Source organism: Podarcis cretensis (genome assembly GCF_951804945.1).
Source record: "Podarcis cretensis genome assembly, chromosome: 1".
NCBI classification, from domain to species: domain Eukaryota; kingdom Metazoa; phylum Chordata; class Lepidosauria; order Squamata; family Lacertidae; genus Podarcis; species Podarcis cretensis.
Window position 1 is genome coordinate 84,458,275 of NC_137170.1, and position 20,259 is coordinate 84,478,533.

Genomic DNA, 20,259 nt, shown 5'->3' on the forward strand with positions numbered 1-20,259 from the left:
GTAATAACTTCTGTCCGAGGTTTGCTGTTTAGCTCTCTCTCTTTTGCCTAAAAGAAAATGGGTTTCTTAAAACCAAATTCCCCAAACTCTCCCTATCTTCTAATGCAGTACTCTCTTGTGGCATGGCAGCAGGCAAAGGACAGATCCACACATTCACAGTACTCCCTCACAACTGTTCACATGGGAGTATCTGGTTGAAAGCAGCCATGGGAAGTGATTTCGCGCTGTCAGTGATGGCTGTGAACAGATGATTCACACTCAAGTCATCATATGGCACTGTAGCAAACACAGAACCTTTTGTATTTTTATGTTGTGACCACTCTGTAATCTTTGGATGAAGGGCAGAATACACATTTGATTAATAAAATATCTGTGGGAAGACACATCCACCTCCTAAGTTAGGAGCCCCCAACTACTTTTAGGCAACTTGTTTCATTATCTAACCTAGCAGAACTACTCCCTAACCACCTTATGCAGTTCCATTGTAAACTGAGCTGCCTGCTTATAGTTCCCAAAGTTTGTGCTATTTTCCTTTCTCTGTTTATAGAAGTCATTCCAATGATGATCAGCATGGCATCCCTATCCTCACTTTTCCTTCTACTTCATGCTTTCCAAATTGTTCCCATTTCTCAAATCTTTGTCTCTGATTGCATCTGCCTTTAATTAGGAGGAAACAATATAGGCATGCCCTTCAGAAGCACAAGCTGGCATTCTGATCTAAGCAAGGTCCTTTTTATTCCCTTCTTACAGGGCTACCATTATAGTGCTGCCACTCTGTGGCCTACACTGTCCTTTCACATCTGGCTTGGCAGTGGTGTCTTTTTTGGCCCAGCCTATGAACAGTTGCATGTCTGGGGAAGACAAAAGCAATGCCTTTGCATGTGTGAGCACATCAGATGATCAGAGGAAGCTGAGGGCAGTTATTCTTCAAACACAATTTCTTTTTTCTTTAAAGGTTTAAAAGCAGGTGTGTGTGTGGGGGGGTGTCTGGATTGGTACTATGATGCAGGGTGTTAACCCTTCCCCTAATTCAGCCTCACCGACAGTTTTCCCCAGGGTGAAAACATACACCTATCTATATGATTGGCCTCAGCTGGCTATTCAGGAGGGGGAATTTTAATAAGGAAAATAGAAGAGGAAGACTTAAATCTCCCCCCCCCCACTGTAGTCCAGCTTCAAACTGATGCTTCCTCCATCTAAAAACTGGTGGAGACCCTAGCTGGAGTTTTCCAAGATCTTCCCAGCAACTCAGCCAGCATGCTGACTTCTACAGCCTGGTAGAGAGCACCAAGAAGGATAGCGTAGCAAAGCCCCCATCCCATACAGAAGAGTCGAGCCCTAAACAGTGAACAAAATTTACTTGGACACTAGGAAACATCCTTTAAAAAAAAAAGTACAGAATGCCCTGAGATCTATGGATGAAGGGACAGTATACAAATTTAATAAATAATAAGAATAAGAATAAGCAAATGCCAACTCAGAAACAAAAAGAAGGCCCCAGAAGAAGACATTCCCAAGTATGTTTATTAGAGATAGCCGTATAAGACAATTAACAGAAGTGTGAAGGTGGATGAGTACAGTGAAGTGGAGCTTGTTCCTATCCACGAACAAGCTCCCTGGGATGGAAATGGAGTTAGCAGCTATAAGAACCCTGTCAATTATGACTCTGGACGGCAGAAGCTGCTACTCCTCCAGTTTGGGGGCAGAAGGGACCCCCTTCTTACTGCACACCCTCAGCATATTACACCACGCAAGCAGCTGATGATGATGATGCGGAGAACAGGAAATCCATAAGGACTGCATGGCTGCTGCTTACTCTCTGGCACAGCAGCACTTTCAAGTTCAGCAAAGAAACATTGTGTGTCCACCCATCGGCTTTTAAAGCCCAAAACTTATGGGAAGAGACCACGTAAGCTCTGTTGTCAGTACAGTAGAGGGCAGTGGGTAGCAAGTAGTCAAAACTGGTCAATGATACCTGTAGCTTCTCAGCCACAGATACAACCCTGCATAAAGCCAATTCAAACAGTAGTGAGGTGTCACAGCTTTGACAGGAGGGAGTCAATTCCACCGAAAGTGGTGATTCCTCCCATCCTGCCCATTTACAGTGTCCACCGAGTTCTTGCTCCCCTCCCCTTATTCATTGCCAGAGAAGCCTGCAGCCCCACATCTAGATGCAGAAACAGGTTCTAGCTTCTATAGAGTTGGGGCCACATCTTATCTTGCTGAAACTACATCTAGCAACTCCTGGAAGGAGGATCAGGGGATGGGGGAAGTCCAAACGAAATGTGTAGCTGCCAGCAGAGAGGCACTGAGCCCAGGAGGATAGAAGCTCCCTGGCAACTACACTCAGAAGATAGAAGCTCCCTGGCATGTACAATCATCTCCCAGCACCAGCGTTGTGGGCGAAAGCAGCTTGTGGCTGATGTCCCAGGAGAGAGATCAGAATGGCAATGGAAGAGGAATGGGGAGCTAAACAGTAAAGGAACACAATCCAGTCCTCTGGGCTCTATTTGTCCTTCTTGCTCTCTCCATTGGGGACCTCAGGGACAGCAGGCTGTTCTGGAGACTCCTCTGGGACCTCAGGCTGCTTAGACACTTTCTTGGCTCTCTGGTACAGCTCGTTCAAGTTGAATTCCCGAATCACATTCTCCTGTGGCAAAAAGAAAGATCAGCATTGTTTTGTGTTACCTTGTACTGACCCCCAGCTAAATAAAAGGCGCACATCTGATATTGACAGCGTACAAATGAAACTTCAGATAAGAGTGTACCTCCGAAAAATTCCATGAGACTGCTCGTCCCTTTTTATCAATCTGTGGCCGGCGCATCACCTCCTTCCCACCTTGGAAAAGGATTAGTGTGGGCAGCTGCTTAGTGAGAGGAGATGTACTGACTTTGTACCTGTGAAGAGACAAAGGGCTTGAGTCCAGGGAGAATAAGAAAAGGAACATCTAGCCAGAGATTGATATGGGCCAAGAAATTTTCTAGTGTTTTGTTTTTCCTTCAGGAAATATTGTTCCACAGGTTCATTAGTCATAATGAATGCCAACTACAAATAATTATTAGGTTAACATAGCTGATCCTAAGTTTTTAGCCTTGTTTATTAAATTCAAGTAAAATAAACATGCTAATTACATGTCTCTAGGAAATCAGAAAATTTTCTGATTTGAATTACTCTAATATGAATTACTCACAACACGGCATCTCCTCTTCCCACACTGCCCTGCTAATGCAAAACAAGTTTTCATGGTGCTGCATAGCACGCACCTAGCCTTATGGTCTTCCTCATTCTCCCAAGGTTCCTACAGCAAATAGCTCACCTGGTGCTCACATCAGGGTAGCGGCCCACATCCACCTTCCCAAAGTTCAATCCAGTGCAGTTGTATCTGGGGAGGCACACAATGGTTAGTATGGAGAAAGAAACACCATGAAACAAAGTAGATGCTTATTATTTCATTAATGGCCACATCCTGTTTTCTTCCTGCATGGAACTCAAGGCAGCATACATATGTGTCCCAGACACTTTCCCATCCAGACACTAACCAAACCTAGATGATCTCAGCTTCATCCAAGGTTGTGGCATCATGTGCTTTCAGACAATAACACAGAATATTAAAGAACACGGAAGGCACAGCCTTAAGCTGATTCCAGGGGCTTTCTCCCTTCTCTCAAGTTTGAACTACTCCTCTGATTAAGCACTGGGAAGCTTTAGATTTTACTGTGTTGAGTTATACAGGCACCCTTTTCCTGCTTATGCAACCACAACATTGAGGTATAACTCAACTCTACAGGGACTAAAAATGAAAACACTTTCTACACTAAGGCCATCTACTGGTCATTGCTGGAAGCAATGGGTTGCTTCAAAAAAAGCCATTGGCAGCCAGGCCCTTGCCAAGAGCCACTTAAAGAGTAATCCTTCACTTTGGTACCTCAGTACAAGGGTGGGGGGAGGTATTTGCCTCAATTGAATGTCTGGTGGGGTCACCAGAATCTCCTATGGTGTTTTATCCAGAAACTGCCAGTAGCTAATTGCCACCATCCATTTCCCATTAGTTCAACTACTAGGTCTCACAAACCTCAGAACGGGAACCACAAATAAAGTAAACTCTCTTGGGAACTAATTTTCTTCAATTTTAAATTGTCATTCTATAGAAAGGTTGCCTTCTGCAACCACAAGGGCCTGGATTCATGGACATTCCCTATTTGTTAAGGTTCTTTCCCATTAAAGTTTGCTTTAAAGGTAAAGGTAAAGGTACCCCTGCCTGTACGGGCCAGTCTTGACAGACTCTGGGGTTGTGCGCCCATCTCACTTAAGAGGCCAGGGGCCAGCGCTGTCCGGAGACACTTCCGGGTCACGTGGCCAGCGTGACATCGCTGCTCTGGCCAGAGCCAGAGCCAGAGCTGCACACGGAAACGCCGTTTACCTTCCCGCTGGTAAGCGGTCCCTATTTATCTACTTGCACCCGGAGGTGCTTTCGAACTGCTAGGTTGGCAGGCGCTGGGACCGAGCAGCGGGAGCGCACCCCGCCGCAGGGATTCGAACCGCCGACCTTTCGATCGGCAAGCCCTAGGCGCTGAGGCTTTAACCCACAGCGCCACCTGCGTCCCTAAAGTTTGCTTTAGAAGATACTAAATTTTCCTCTTTTAAACCGTAACTTGCATGGCTATAGTAACACTCTTTCTTAAAAGCCAGCAGTACTTCGGGGGCTGCATTCAGGATAACCTGGTGAGTTTATCTTTGTTCATCCAACAAATGAAATACTGTATCTTAGAAATGTAAGAATAAGAATAAGCCACTTTTCATCCATAGATTTCAGGGCAGTTCACAGCATAAAAATACACACTCACCTTAGCCCAATAGTTATTACACTGGAACATACTGGACTCAATGCCTTTCTGTAGCCTTCGGCACAACAAAAATGGTGAGTGCTGGAGGTAAAGTATGCTTCACACTTTAGGCATCACATATGCTGAAGTCTGCCTGCCCCTGCACTAAGACACCATACTTTATTAAAGAGTAAACCACTCACTTGAGAGACAAGTCTGCATAGATGGGAGCAAATGACTGGCACTCATTGGACCAATTAGCAAAAAATTCCACAATCCAGGTTACCCGCTTGTCCCGTTCTAGTTCCTCCTGCAAAAGACGGATCAAGGCTGACACAATGCACATCCCTCAAATGTCCACATACAACACTTCAATAGAGTTGAAAGGATATAGAAGGACAATCCCTATCCTGAGGCAGGATCACACAACCATCAACCCTTCTCTAACCTGGTGCCCTCCAACATGGTTTGTATTCCAGTTCCCATCAGCCCCAGCCAGCATGGCCAATGGGGAGGGATGACAAGAGTTACAGCTTAATAACACCTGGAGGGCACCAGGTTGGGGAAAGTTGCTGCACAGGAGGACCAGCAATCACAATCCAAATCCATAGAGTTCCAGGAGTTGAGAGGCACTGGCAAAGAACAGGAGGTTATCAGTAGAAGCCTGCTGGATCCGAGCAGCCAGTCCAGCACCCTCTCTTACAGTGCCCAACCAGATGCCTATGGGAAGCCCACACGGGCAGAGTGTAACAGCACTTTCCTTACTTGTGCTTCCTAGGAACTAGGATTCAGATGCAAACCACCTTCAGTATTGGAGGCAGTACACAACCATCATGGCGTAGCTCCAAATATAGTTCATATACTAGGCCAGGGGTGGCCAACTCCCAAGAGACTGCAATCTACTCACAGAGTTAAAAATTGGCAGTGATTGACCCCCTTTTGGGGGGTTCAGGTCAAAGTTGTTGAGTTTTTTCAGGGAGGAGGTAAAACGTCGAACTTTTTTTAGGGGAGCCACAGTTGTTTAGCTTCTTTGGGGGGAGCCAATGATCTACCAGTGATCTACCGCAGACGTCCAGTGATCTACCGGTAGATCACAATCTACCTGTTGGACATGCCTGTACTAGGCTACATCCAACAGTTACCTTCATGCTTGCACTTCTCTCTGTGTTTAAGACTATCTGGAAAGTGCTCCCTTTGTCTGAACTTCAGAGCTCAGGGCAAGGCTTTTTCATTTGGGCTGAACCAGTCCCATTCCACCACCACTAACCGACATCAATTTAGACTGCCAATGACACTCTTTGTTCAGATCTTCATGGGTCTCAATACTCTCAGTTCTCGTGTTAATATGTACCATTTCTATAAAATATTTTAAATAATATTTAATATTCCATATCTATAAACAAAATTTCCACAATGCTCACAGGGCGGTAAGACTGCATGCAACGTTTTTAAAAAAACAATCAGCAAGAGGAAACAGTGGTACAGAATAATAAACTTGGGGCCTTTTTAAGCAGAACTAATGCAGTGCAATGGTTAGATAAAGTGTCAAAGTAGAACCTGGAAGATCTGCACTTAGTAGTGAAGCTCATTGAGGGACCTTGGGCCAGATACTTTCTCTCTGGCCAATCTACCTCAGAAGGTAGTTATGAGAACAAAGTGTGTGTGTGAATGTATAGAATATATGCCTCCTTGAGCTCCAAGAAAGAAAAGGTAGAACATACAGTTGGAGCAGCAACAGTGACCATCTACGGCCTGGGAAGTGGACAGTTATTATCATCATCATCTCTCTGCTGGTTCAGTCACTGCTGCTGCCAGGAAAAGCCAGGAGCTGCAGACTACCCACTTGCCCGAGAATAAATGTTCCAGATCCAGGGACAAAAGTAGGAGGGGAGCATATTTTCCAAGGTGGTCACTATGGAACCTTGTTGAAGCAGTGTCTCCTTTTCAGCCAGCACTGCCTATTTCTGTTTTAACAAGGGTTTTTATTGTGTTCATTTTCTTACTGTAAAGAAACGAAGTCAGCATAATATAATACACTATACCCAAAATAATAAGCTATACCCATTTTATCCAAGTCCACAAGAACAAATGAGAGTGCAGAGAATAAAATACTCACATCTATTGTTTTATCACTGAAATATTTGATGTATTCAGGACCCAGGTACAGAGGTGGCTTGCAGGTCATCAGGAACACTGAAAAGGCACACACCAAGCACAGCTTAGCTAGCACATTGGTAGGCAAGCTAAGGCCTGGGGGCCGGATCCGGCCCAACCGCCTTCTAAATCCGGCCCGCGGACGGTCCGGGAATCAGCGTGTTTTTACATGAGTAGAATGTGTCCTGTTATTTAAAATGCATCTCTGGGTTATTTGTGGGGCATAGGAATTTGTTCATTCCCCCCTCCCCAAATATAGTCTGGCCCCCGACAAGGTCTGAGGGACAGTGGACCACCTCACCCTGCTGAAAAAGTTTGCTGACCCCTGGTTTAGCACTATGCTGGGATGGGATTAGGAAGCTGCTTTATATGGGACCAGAGTTTTTGTCCACCTACTACAGTATTGAATTAAAATGACTAGCAGTTGCTCTCCAAGGTAGGTGCTCTACAAAAGCTGTGGTTCCTCCCTGCTTTTGAGATTGGCAGAATTCTCAAAAGCTTCCCTGGATTATATTCTCCTCTTGCCAGGAATGAAGATTCCTCCAGCCCACAGCCCTCCTCCAATAGCTCAAGAAAATGGAATTCAGGCAGCAGGTTCCAGCTGCAGTGTTAGAAATGGCAATCATGGGGTAGTCTTATTTCCACTTAATGCAAGTTGGCATTGCCCTATAAACATGAATAATGCCCCAAAATAGAGGAATTATGAAATATTTATTATGTGGTAATGCAGAACTGGTGGATTTTGCATCTAAAGTCCTATTATTTATGATGTCCAAGTCCTCCTCAATTGATAGAACTAGAACTAGAACTAGGATATAACTAGGATGACTCACCTATACAGAGGGTGAGGTAGAGTAGTCCCATTCTGATGTCAAGGCGGAAAAAAAGGATGACATTGGCTACTTTGCTGAACATGAAGATGTTTCCCACATGCTGGTCCACAGTAACTTGAGAGAGAGAAAGAGGCACATTCTTATGGCTGATAGGCCCAGTAACAAGCTGGAATTTTGACTGAAGCTTAACTTTTTAAAAATTTGTGGAAGCTTTCTGTGCAAGACAATTACATATTTAGAATGCCTATTGATAGATACACACATACAGTGTAGTTTTCTTGTCAAACGAGTGCTGTCCTAGGCTAACTGTACAGTTTTGTATTTTACAGCATTTGCTGTGGCTTTTCCTGCGAGCGGTACTAGAAGTGTGTTATTTTCCTGCTTCCCATATCATTTCAAGCTAAACCCCACATTCTGCATATCCTTTCATCGTAGGCGGTCACTGTTCTCTGCTATATTCTTATCACTTCCATATTGACCTTCACTTAATCTCACCCATAATACACCAAGTCTTGGCACATGGAAGCTTTGCCCTGCTGGCCTCCATATCTTTGTATTATGGAACAGAAAACAAAAGAAACAGACAGGTCACCTTTTGAAGCCACTCCTACAGCAGGAATGCACAGGGACAATGCACCGATTGTGGCAGAGGAACATGGGCCCAGCAGCAGCTATTCATCTTAAAACTTTTCAAATCATTTAGGTGCTTTCTGTTTCTGTGTGAATTTTTGGCACAACCTCATCCCACTTACATCCTATTCTGTACCAGCTATTTGTCCAAAACATACTGACTGGACCATACTGATTTTAAAGAAAATAAGATTTCGATACAGGTTAAAGCCAGCTGTGAAATCTTTCTTTTCTGAATCATTTGTAAGCTTTACTCCAAAAAAAGAGAGATAAAGAACAAGCATTACTTACTGGATCTGCGGTTCTTCATCATCACAATGGCACTGAGGAACATAAGAATCTCCACCTCGCGCTAAAAAGAAAGATGGCAGTAAGTGGTTGTACAAGCAGTGGGGAAAAGGGACCAGCTGGCCTATCCTTAGAGCAGATGTCACATTTATCCATCAACTAGCTAGCCATACTACCAGTTCCAAAGGAAGCTTACAGTTGCTTGGAAGTTTCAGGACCACAAACTAAGCAGGTGCACAATGAAATAAAAATAGAGCTGACTTTTATGTGACGGCATATGCAAGGATCACCCTTATTTTATACATTTAGTAAATCGTGCAAGTCCTCTATGTTACCTTTTTCTAGTTACATGAAAAACAAATTATGCAGTTAACTACCTCCACGTAAAGGATGATTTGCAGTGGAAATATTTTTTCACTAAAACAGCTAGTGCAATCTTGCATAAACATCCTGCTCAAATGTTAAAGTGTTTTATGAGGCAAATACAAAAAGAATAGCCATGATATCTTGCTGCAGCAAAACCAAACAATTTTTGTGGCCATTTACACAACAAAATACAGTGTGGTACATCTGAAAAACTAGTGTCTAGCACAATATATCACTGTTGTAGACTTAAAATACCACATGAAAAAATTGTTTTTGCTTTATGTGCAGGGCAATTTACATTAAGTGGTACACGAAAACTTTAGGGCCAATTCATTAATATAGGAATTGGTCTCAAGTACAGTGGCAACCTACACATGGCGAGGTGTTAATAATAATAATAATAATAATAATAATAATAATAATAATAAAGGTAAAGGTACCCCTGCCCGTACGGGCCAGTCTTGACAGACTCTGGGGTTGTGCGCCCATCTCACTTAAGAGGCCAGGGGCCAGAGCTGTCCGGAGACACTTCCGGGTCACGTGGCCAGCGTGACATCGCTGCTCTGGCGACCAAGAGCCGCACACGGAAACGCCGTTTACCTTCCCGCTGGTAAGCGGTCCCTATTTATCTACTTGCACCCGGAGGTGCTTTCGAACTGCTAGGTTGGCAGGCGCTGGGACCGAGCAGCGGGAGCGCACCCCGCCGCAGGGATTCGAACCGCCGACCTTTCGATCGGCAAGCCCTAGGCGCTGAGGCTTTAACCCACAGCGCCACCTGCGTCCCAATAATAATAATAATAATAATAATTTTATTTATGCCCCACCCATTTGGCTGGGTTTCCCCAACCACTTTGGGCAGCTCCCAACAGAATATTAAATATAGAATCAAACATTAAAAACTTCCCTAATCTTGCAAATGGTAACAGAAGTCCTCTCAGCCTGTTGCTTACCTGTTACAGACCAACCTACGGTCATGCCCACAGAATTACACAACCAGAGATGACCCAATTAATACTTTACTCCTACCCATATGATTAAAACATGTATCACATCTAAAGAATTCAAAAGCTGTCTGTCCAAATGTCTCTTTAAGACTGCCCATAGACCGGATCCCACAACTAAACTAGTTTTGTGATCACTACGTTCTCCTACATGATCAATTCATACAGGCAGGAAACTCCACAGTGTGACATGAGAACAAGTGCTATGGATTACCACACTCAAAGCAGCTTCTTTTGAGGTTTGGACTGGAGATACGAAAGAAGATGCAACAGGAAAGGAATTTTGACTTATTGATTTGCTGAGTTGCTATGCACACATGTGCCTTACAACAGAAGGGGAACACAAAATGAAATGGAAATTTTCTGGCAGAGTTGCCAGGCATGAAAAAACTATCATAAGATGTTGAGAATTTAGAGACACCTTTATGAGCTCTTTTGAACTTCTGTGTGCAGTTCAGTGCAAGCACAGGAGCCATTTGAGGAAATGGCAGAAAATGGTAAGCAATAGTAGGAGGAAGAAGCAGAGGAAGAATGGGAGTGGGAACCACTTTGAATTTACTATCTAACCAGGGGCTGTTTGTCATGCGAACAAACACTCTGGTGGTATTATAAGCATTGAGATTTGAACAGGACAGCCAGACAAATACCAGCATATTGGGAAGCGGAGAACAGAGTAGGCCTCCACTACTTTAAAGGGAGACTAAGTGTGAAAGTCGGCAGATATTCCTGGAGGTCACTCCTATCAGAGGTTGGGAAGAAATTCACCTGTGCTTGGGGTCCTCTTCTGAGGTGGAGGAGCTTATTACATTAAACACAAACTATTATCATGTCTTGCCTTTGTGTGTGTCATTCTGACAAAAATTTAAAAAACTGGGACCTTACGAGTGTAGGGTGGGTGATTAATAAAATACTAAGCAGCAACTAGTCTGCAGCCCTCCAGATCGGGTTGGCCTCTTAACTTCCACCAACCCCAAATAGCATGCCCAGTAACCAAAGAGGGTGGGAACTGGGGCCCAACAATTTGGGGAGGGGGTATTGGGTTGTGTTTTTTATTATATATTTTGTGGTTTTCTATTTTGATTTTGTTCTGAGACCTCCGAGTACACGGCGGTATATAAATTCAATAAATAAAGAAACAATATCTGGAGGGCCGCAAGTTAGTCACCCTTCACTAGTGCACGGCCACTACCAACCATCAAAACAACAACAGCGCTATCAGTTGATGGCGCCCAGGAAGAAAAGAAAGAAAGAAAGAAAGAAAGAAAGAGAAAAAAGGAAAGAAAAAAAAGAAAGACAGTCGGAGAGTCGAGAGTCTCCGGGAGGAGGATGCCAAACGGCAGATCTCGACTTCTCTGGGCAAAGGGGAGAAACGTCCCCTTCCCGGCAGTTGGCCGGATGAGCCCCATGGCGGAAAGAGGGCGTGAGGGCGTGAGGGGGGCGCCAGTCAGAAGGGGCTCCGGGCAAGGCCTCCTCACCCAGTCGAAGTCACAGGGGTTCCCGTCCTCGCGCTGGGTGGGCAGCCCGTGGCATAACGGCGGCACCTTCCGCACCAGCAGGAAGGCAGCCGAGAGCAGAAGCGACAGCGGGTAGTAGGGCTGCGCCAACCACCGGCAGATCCCAGGCACGGAGTAGATCAGGGCCAGCAGCGGAGCAAGCACCGCCATCTTCACCTCACCCTGACCGAGCCCCGCGCCGACAGCTTCTAGCGCCTGCCGGCGGCGCACGCTCGTCGTTCCTCCGCTCGGGCTCGCTGGTCAATGCCTACGCCAATCAACGGAAAGGCGGAGCTTAGAGCAACACCGCGCACTATCATTGGCCGACTGCAGAATCGCTGGGATGGATTCGGAATACAAACTAGGGGGAATGCTTTCTCGACGCCTCTCGACGCATGCTGCCGACGTCATGCAGCCATCTAAAAATACGTCATGAGAAAGCAGAGGACCGTACAATCGGAACGCGGCCCAGTTTCCAGGTGAGTTAGCCAATCACACATAAGAGGAGGGTTCACCGCCCTCCAATGAAAACAAGGCGAGCCGAGGGGACAGCCAAGATGCGAAGCCAATGGGAGGAGATTGCGCGGGGCACGCCGGGATGATGGAGAATTTCTCCGCTCTCTTCGGAGGGACGGAACCGCCTCCGCCTACCACAGCCGCCGCGCTGGGATTTGGACCAGGGAAACCCGGAGGACCGGGGACTGGGCCACCTCCCGTCCCTGCCGCGACCCCCGTCGGGGAGAAAACGGCGGCCGCCAGCGGCCCCTTCTACCTAATGCGCGAGTTACCAGGTAAGTGGCTGTTGGAGGGGGCGGGCTTCGGGGGGCCACTCAGCCTACCGGAATGTAGAGGCGGGCCTTGCATCCTTGGCCAATGCCAACGAAGTGCCTCGGGGGAATGGCCCAATAGAGGTACGCGGCTGCGTCTTGATGGACACTCCTCCCTGTTCCTGTGGGAACTTAGACCCAAACAGGCGAAGCTGACGACTTGGCGGAAGCGCAGGTAGTGGTGGGATTTCGACTGGCAGCTGCCGGGGGCCAATGAGGTGCCGGATCAAAACAGGGAGGCGGAGTCATGCAGTGCATCCGCATTTGACGCTGCCGAGGCGGAAGCCGCTGAAGTTCATTATTAACTTCATGGCAAGCCCGTTTGTCTTTTCTGCTTTAATAGATGCTTGCTGTACTAATCTACGGTATATGGAAGGTCCGTCTGAAAAGGATTGTCTAAATACCATAAGCAAATAGGGCCCAGTGAACATGTAACACTATGCCAAAACCTGGCTAAGCACATGAGAGCAAACATTCCCAGAGCAAAGGCTGTGGCTGTTGCACTACCATGGTTTGGCTCAGCACTGCATGCCAACTCGGGGGTCATGGTTGTCTCCCCCAAACTATGAGTGATCAACAACAAACAGCTCATGGCTTGTCGGGAGAGACAGAACATGAGCCCAGTTTGGATGTCATGCATAGCCAAACTTGACCTTGAGTAGTGCATCAGCAGGACTCAGGAAGAAGCACAGCAACCATGTGACGCGGCAGCTAAAAAAGCCAATGCAATTCTGGGCTGCATCAATAGGAGTATAGCATCTAGATCAAGGGAAGTAATAGTGCCACTGTATTCTGCTCTGGTCAGACCTCACCTGGAGTACTGTGTCCAGTTCTGGGCACCACAGTTCAAGAAGGACACTGACAAACTGGAACGTGTCCAGAGGAGGGCAACCAAAATGGTCAAAGGCCTGGAAACGATGCCTTATGAGGAACAGCTAAGGGAGCTGGGCATGTTTAGCCTGGAGAAGAGGAGGTTAAGGGGTGATATGATAGCCATGTTCAAATATATAAAAGGATGTCACATAGAGGAGGGAGAAAAGTTGTTTTCTGCTGCTCCAGAGAAGCGGACACGGAGCAATGGTTCCAAACTACAAGAAAGAAGATTCCACCTAAACATTAGGAAGAACTTCCTGACAGTAAGAGCTGTTTGACAGTGGAATTTGCTGCCAAGGAGTGTGGTGGAGTCTCCTTCTCTGGAGGTCTTTAAGCAGAGGCTTGACAACCATATGTCAGGAGTGCTCTGATGGTGTTTCCTGCTTGGCAGGGGGTTGAACTCGATGGCCCTTGTGGTCTCTTCCAACTCTATGATTCTGTGATTCGGCTTAGTGTTTTGTGCAAACTATTGCTTTGCTACCAGACGAGGGTCCTACAAACCATTACCTTGAAGCAACCTCCCATGGCATAAGTGGGACCTAATTTCTTCCCAGGATGCCTCAGCCTATCAAGAAGAGAAGTACATTTTCAGAAAGCAGAGCAAGGCTTTATCTTGATCTGGCTTCACCAAAAGCATTTTGGGTGTATGAAGCTGGACATGTCCTCTTGTCATCTCAACAAAGAAGTCAGTTGCAGGTGCAAGTAGTGTTGTATTTGAAGGACTTGCTTGCCAGATTCTATCTGCCTTTGTCCTGTTAATCCCAACAGCCAAACATAGGCATTATTGTCATGTCCTTTGTTCTTTGCCAGGTACTACAGAACTAACAGGGAGCACAAACCTGATCACCCACTACAACCTGGAGCATGCCTACAACAAATTTTGTGGCAAAAAGGTGAAGGAGAAGCTCAGCAACTTCCTGCCAGACCTACCAGGGATGATAGATTTGCCAGGTTCACATGACAACAGCAGCCTGCGTTCTCTCATTGAGAAGCCTCCCATCTGCAGCAGTTCGTTCAACCCTATCACCGGTACCATGCTAACAGGCTTTCGTCTCCATGCAGGCCCGGTAAGTTAGAGGTGGGGGCTGCAAGGGAAGAAGGAAATATTGACTGTCGGTTAGAATGTGCTAAGATAGTTATAGGATAGAAAACAGAGGAAGATGGAAAGGAATTGCTGAAACAATTAACAGAAGTGGAATATAAAAAGGGAGGTGTGAGGAGGTCGCGGAAATAAGTGAATGAAAGATAAGATACTGAAATTATTTGATGTGTTTTAAACTGTTTTTGTTTTGTTTTGTTAGTTTAATGTGTTAGTGTTATGTGGTGTTTTTGTATTGTATTGTATTGTTCTTTTTTTCTTTTTGTAGTGTTTAAATTGTTGGAAAAGTAATAAATATTATTGAAAAAGAAAAAGAAAATAATGACCTGAATGACAAAAAAATTATGCCAGAGTTGGAAATGGATGTTAGGGTGCACTGGAGAATATGAATACTGGGAGAAACTTCTAAGAGTCCAGCAGAATGGGATCCATCTCCCTTGATGGAATAGGCAGTAGTAGGTAGGCTGAAGTTAGGGAGGGATCCCAGGCAGGAGGAGTCACAAAGAAAAGTACAGTGGAACCTCGGGTTGCGTACTGCCCTCCTTATGAACGCTTCGGATTACAAGCTCCGCTAAAACCCGGAAGTAGGTATTCTGGGTAGTGAACTTTGCCCTGGGATGCGAGTGAAAGTTGTGTGGCGGCAACGGTGCGGCAGCAGTGGGAGACTCCATTAGCAAAAGTGCACCTCGGGTTAAGAATGGTTTTGGGTTAAGGACGGACCTCCGGAACGTATTAAGTTCGTAAACGGAGGTACCACTGTACTGCCAAATTTAGTGCTCTCTTTTGCAGAGCAGGTATGAAGAGGAAGGGTGACTCATATGTGAATTCCAGAGTATATCTTTAGCCATATTCTGTGAAGGGTAGATTGCCAAGGAGTCTAGGGAGCTCCGAGCTCATAACAGACCCAAGTACTAAGCTTAGTGAACATAGTAGAAACTTTTCTTGCAAGTTTTGATGGGGTATAACGATGGGACCAGGTTACCAAAGAAACAAGCAACCCCCTCCCTGCAAATTATTGCACCTGTGGTTATTTACTGGAACAACAGATGTGGTATTCAGTGGACTAACATGCTCTTTTGTTTCTTTTGCACTGCTTCAGCTGCCAGAGCAGTGTCGCTTAATGCACATCCAGCCACCTAAGAAAAAAAACAAGCACAAACACAAGCAGAGTCGTACGCAGGATCCTGTCCCTCCAGGTAAGAAGCTTCCTCCTTGGGCCCTGTGGTTGCATTTGCCTTCACCAACCCCTGCCCTTCCTCTCCAATTTAGCATTCCACAGTCTAGCGGCCTAAGCTACCGCAATTCCTGCTTCGTCCAAAGTTCCTGCTTCAGTTCCTTTTCTCTTCTTGGCAGAAACTCCTTCAGATTCTGACCACAAGAAGAAAAAGAAGAAGAAAGAGGATGACCCTGAGCGGAAAAGGAAGAAGAAGGAGAAGAAGAAAAAGAAAGTAAGTTGGGAAGAATGCTTCCACCAGCTCAAGTAATTGTACCCTCAGGTGCCAGAGAACTGACTGAGATGTGGGGCCTTTTCTCCTGCCCTTTCATTATTGTTGAGAACTTTCATTCTCATTCTTGCATGTGTGTCCATTTTATTTTTCTTTAGAATCGGCATAGCCCTGAACACCCTGGTGTGGGCAGCTCTCAGGCCAGCAGCAGCAGCAGCCTCCGGTAAAGTCCTGCCACGGAGTTATCTTGGAAGGTGCTACAGCTTTGACAAGAAAAGGAGGAACAGCAATAATGGGGGAGTCACCACAGACTCATATACTTCCCCTGCTTCTCCTTTACCCCTACTGAGTGGAACTTCCGGGACTCCATTGATCTCTCTATAAGGAACACAGACTTTGCCTGCGACACAATGCAGACTGGTGTCTTTATATGGGAGCCCTGTCAACTCGGGGAGGGTTTTTTTCTTCTTTTTTTTCCTTTTTACAGAATGGTCCTGACTAAGTTGGGATGTGTCTGCCTCGTGATTTAGTTAAACCTTTGTTGGAGCACTTGGGAGGGTCTGGAACCTCCTCTCGTATCATGGGCTTGGAAACTGCACTGTGAATAGATAGGGAGAAACTCTAAAAGTGCTTTCTTTTGTAAAGTTTGGCCCAAGGCTAGTGGGTTAGTTGCCTAAGTAGAAAGAGCTAATGTGATCGGGCTATTTCTAAATAGGAAAATGGGAGAAACTGCAGAACTGTGAGGTGGGAGTAAAGAGAAGACAAGGTTGGTTTTACCTTCCCGGAGTTGATCCATGCTGATAAGTAGGCCTGCTTTAGTATCATCAGCTAGAGAGTTAAGTCGAAAGCATTGACCAAATTTCTTTTAACTGTGGAAGCATGTAAGTCAAGAAGCTATACTGTGAATCCAAGGACAGAACTGGGTATATGGTGATATTTCCCCCTAAGGGCTCACTTACCAGGTAAAGGCTTCTCTACATGTAATCCCTTTAAAAATAAAACTTGAAAACAAAAAAAGGTGACATCATTTAAATCTTTGCCAGCAGAAGGGAGAAAGTGGAATCTTCAGCAACAGACTTCAGCTGTGAACAGATGGAAGCCTCTATCAGGAACCTGGACAAATAGAAACCATTGTTTTCCTCTGTCCTATTCTTCTGATTTTTTTCTGAATTACTACCTCAGCAGAGCACCCTGGTAGAAATGGTTCCTTAAACTGTCAGCTAGTCATCTTGCTGGCCAGTCTGTCCCACTTTTAAAGACAAAGATGGTGATGAATCTGCCCCTATCAACTGCACCAAAATTCTTTGGAGTGACAAGAGGAACGTGCTTGGAAATAGCCTGCCGTCTTAACTGCTTCTTCTTTCCTATAGGAAGGGAAATTTCATCCACAGTAAAAACATCTCTTTCCTGAGCTTAAAAATCAGAATGAGGGTGGAACTGCACTTTGATCAAGAGTACCTCTTAGGGACAAACTGGACATGAGAATGTCAGGACCCTGATTGGAGTTCCTGTAACTTCTTAAAATCAGATTCCCCCAATATAAATTTTCTGCCTCAAGGGGTAAATGTGGGTCCCACCCCCAGTGAATAAGCTGCTCCAGGGAGACTTTTTATCATGGAAACAGCTAACCCTTCCCCCCCAGTGCTGTGGATCCAGTCCAAACCTCCCACCTGCCAATTTTAATGAAATAAAAAAAAGTTGAGAGATCCTTGCACAGATCGCCTTATCAGTCCTTTCACAGAGATGATAGATGTCACTTGGAAATGAAATGCAGGTGCTCTGGCTGACAGTATTAATAAATTGCTTTCTAGTGATATGCTCTATACTGCTTGTCTCTTATGCTGGTCTACTTGCACAAGAAGGCTTGCCTAATGTCGAAGGACTCCTATGAAGTAGGAGTTTGTGCAGACTTCATGTTGCTCCATGGGGGAGCTTGCTTTACAACCAGGGCTTTTTGTGGAAAAGTATAGATTTTTTGGTAAAGTAGGCCTAGTTATGCATTCAGATACATAGGTCTTTCACCGATTGCAGCAATTCAGTTGATAAGGTAGAAAGTAGAAATCATGAAAATCTACTCGTCTCATTTATTTATCTTTGTGTCCTACTTCCCTCTAAGAAGCTCAAGACAGCATACATACGGTACTTTCTGCCCTCCCTCTGCTCCACTTTATCCTGTAGGCTAGGCTGAGTGTGACTGGCCTAAGAACACCGAGTGAGTTTTTGGTTCCCCTACTATGACACCATAATCATTACACTACACTGCCTGGGTACCAAAGGAAGGAGAGTTGGGTTCTCCACCTGTATATCATCCTCCTCCTGATATACCAGGCTAATAAATATTAAAAGAGAGAAGGGTGGTTGGACAGACAGTTAAATTGTTTCTTTTATTCTCTTCCCCTTACATCTTGAAGACATTTGTAACCAAAATTACTAGGTCCTGGATCTATTTTCAGTACACTCCCGTTGCTGCCCCCTGAACAATCTGACTGCCATTTCCTTTGCTCTCTACTTTCAGAAGAGCAGTATGAGCTGTTTATTCCATCACCATCCTCTTCACGCTTTTGCTATAGAGAGCAAAACTGAGCCGAGGCAGTAAATGGGGATCATATAATAATGCTTTGCTTGCTACTCTTCCATGTGCTTACAAAAGAAAGTTGATGATAATAAAGGGAAGGGATGAAAGTCTACTCCACTCCCGACTCCTCTCTACCCCCAATTATCCCATGCATCTAAATTAAAAGCCATTGCTAGTAGGAAAGGTGGGGCAAAACTGGCTGGTCCTGTTCCTCTAAGTCACTGGTGATTTTTGCATCCTGAAGAACAGGTAAGGAATACTTTCTGTTCCCAACCCAGAACCATCAGAAAAATACTGTCATCTCCTCTGCAGCCCTGGGGATATGTTTCAGGGAAGGGAAACATGCCTTCAGCCTACCCCCCCCTGGAATGTTAGAGAACTTCAGCACCCATTGGCCATGTTCACTGGGGTTGATGGGCAATGTAGTTCAAGAACATCTGGAGGACCAAAGATTCCCCACCCCAGATCATCCTATGTGTCAGGTGGGTGTTCCCATGCAAGTAGCTCCACAGGCAGCATTTTAGTATTAAGAAAAAAATCCAGGCTGAACTGGGCAGCATCAATGGGAATTGTGGAAGGTAACAGAAACTGGTGTGAACAATCTGCTTCTATATTCTTTAGAACAACGTAAATAGGCAGCACAGGTGGACACACCTGAGAGGAACGAAGTCACCATGTCAGCCACAAGACAATACAAGCAGGACTAACCATAGGGTTGCCACTATTTCAAACAGTGAAAATCCAGACTGAAAAATTGTTGAGCTTTCTTTAGTTTTAAGGGAAAATGAGCACTGCCAGCATGGGCTGCCATATGTTTGGATTTTCCCAGTCATTTGGCCAATTTCTGCTGGAAAATGTGGTATTCCAGTATGTCTGGGAAATTCTGGATGTATGGCAATCTTACTAACACCCAAAGCATTGCACTGGAACAGTTTTGAAATGAGAAAACACCCATCAACTACTAGTAGCACCAGGAAGGTGTGCAATATTTCTCTGTACGTAGAAATGCATCACACCAATAATGCGCAAACCACACATTAACAAAAAAGGATAGTGGCACTTTAAAAGACATAATAGTTATTGTGTCATAAGGTTTCATGGGCCAGAGCCCACTTTGTAAAATGCACAAAACGGCTTCCTTGGTTCACATGTAAAAGAGGAGGCAGCATTATAATGCAATGCAATCCTAGCAGAGTAGGTGCAAACTTTCCCAAATATTAACAAACTGCCGAAAACAAGAACAGGAACACCGAAAGTGGGACAGCTGTGAGAGAGGCACTCCCTAACTATACTGAGACGTAAGTTAGGGTGTCAGATCTGAAAATGAATTCCAACTCGGCAACATCATTCTGGAGCCTCCCTTTGAAATCTTTTTTGTTCCAAAGTACGGTAACTTTATAAAGTCTCTTACACAACGGCCAGACAGACTCCTGTAACATGAAAGCTGCCATACTTTATTAGCAGTTGGGAATGCGCCACGCCCTAGCTGATTATATCTTTCATCCTTTTGCCTGATTATTTGTGCTCTGCAGCATAATGTAGCACAACTCTCTCTTGTATTACTGAGCCCTCTGACTGTTGTGTACATCTCCACCCATTTAAGATAACACTTGGTGCTATCTGACAAAGTGATCTCTAGCTCACGACAGTTTTTTCTGCAATAAATTTTGTTAAAGGTACAATTAAACTGCTAAATTTTGTGTGATTTGCATATTTACAGGAAAGCTTTGGGATGAAGGTTCGAGTGGTGTGCTAACTGCAGAAAAATATGCCTCTCCTTTTTTACTGGTTTCTTTTAAACTTTTATGTTAGCCTTTTTCTCTCTGCACCCCACAGCACCTCTTCTCCTGC

General features: G+C 45.1%; 2 protein-coding genes across 2 annotated transcripts; one reads left to right on the plus strand and one right to left on the minus strand.

The window, feature by feature from the left end:
• Positions 1-1,506: 1,506 nt before the first annotated feature.
• TMX2 (thioredoxin related transmembrane protein 2) lies at positions 1,507-11,900 on the minus strand. Its single transcript, XM_079967646.1, has 8 exons — positions 11,572-11,900; positions 8,733-8,793; positions 7,812-7,925; positions 6,941-7,017; positions 5,028-5,134; positions 3,318-3,383; positions 2,769-2,898; positions 1,507-2,650 (listed from the first exon to the last, which is right to left on the minus strand). The coding sequence occupies exons 1-8, from the start codon at positions 11,758-11,760 to the stop codon at positions 2,507-2,509; spliced, it is 888 nt and encodes a 295-aa protein (XP_079823772.1). The 5' UTR covers positions 11,761-11,900; the 3' UTR covers positions 1,507-2,506.
• Positions 11,901-11,998: 98 nt separating this feature from the next.
• Positions 11,999-17,658, plus strand: MED19 (mediator complex subunit 19). The gene is made up of 5 exons (XM_079967709.1): positions 11,999-12,380; positions 14,100-14,356; positions 15,488-15,584; positions 15,742-15,836; positions 15,992-17,658. The coding sequence occupies exons 1-5, from the start codon at positions 12,158-12,160 to the stop codon at positions 16,058-16,060; spliced, it is 741 nt and encodes a 246-aa protein (XP_079823835.1). The 5' UTR covers positions 11,999-12,157; the 3' UTR covers positions 16,061-17,658.
• The last annotated feature ends 2,601 nt before the right edge of the window (positions 17,659-20,259 follow it).

Bases quoted from the DNA above. Each gene is read 5' to 3' on its own strand.
- TMX2 (XM_079967646.1), bottom strand. From the start codon at position 11,760: ATGGCGGTGCTTGCTCCGCTGCTGGCCCTGATCTACTCCGTGCCTGGG. The intron at 5,135-6,940 runs GTGAGTATTTTA...CGTCTTTTGCAG, and splicing joins TCAGTGATAAAACAATAGAT to GAGGAACTAGAACGGGACAA. The intron at 3,384-5,027 runs GTGAGTGGTTTA...GTGCCTCCCCAG, and splicing joins TATGCAGACTTGTCTCTCAA to ATACAACTGCACTGGATTGA.
- MED19 (XM_079967709.1), top strand. From the start codon at position 12,158: ATGGGAGGAGATTGCGCGGGGCACGCCGGGATGATGGAGAATTTCTCC. The intron at 14,357-15,487 runs GTAAGTTAGAGG...GCACTGCTTCAG, and splicing joins TTCGTCTCCATGCAGGCCCG to CTGCCAGAGCAGTGTCGCTT. The intron at 15,837-15,991 runs GTAAGTTGGGAA...ATTTTTCTTTAG, and splicing joins AGGAGAAGAAGAAAAAGAAA to AATCGGCATAGCCCTGAACA.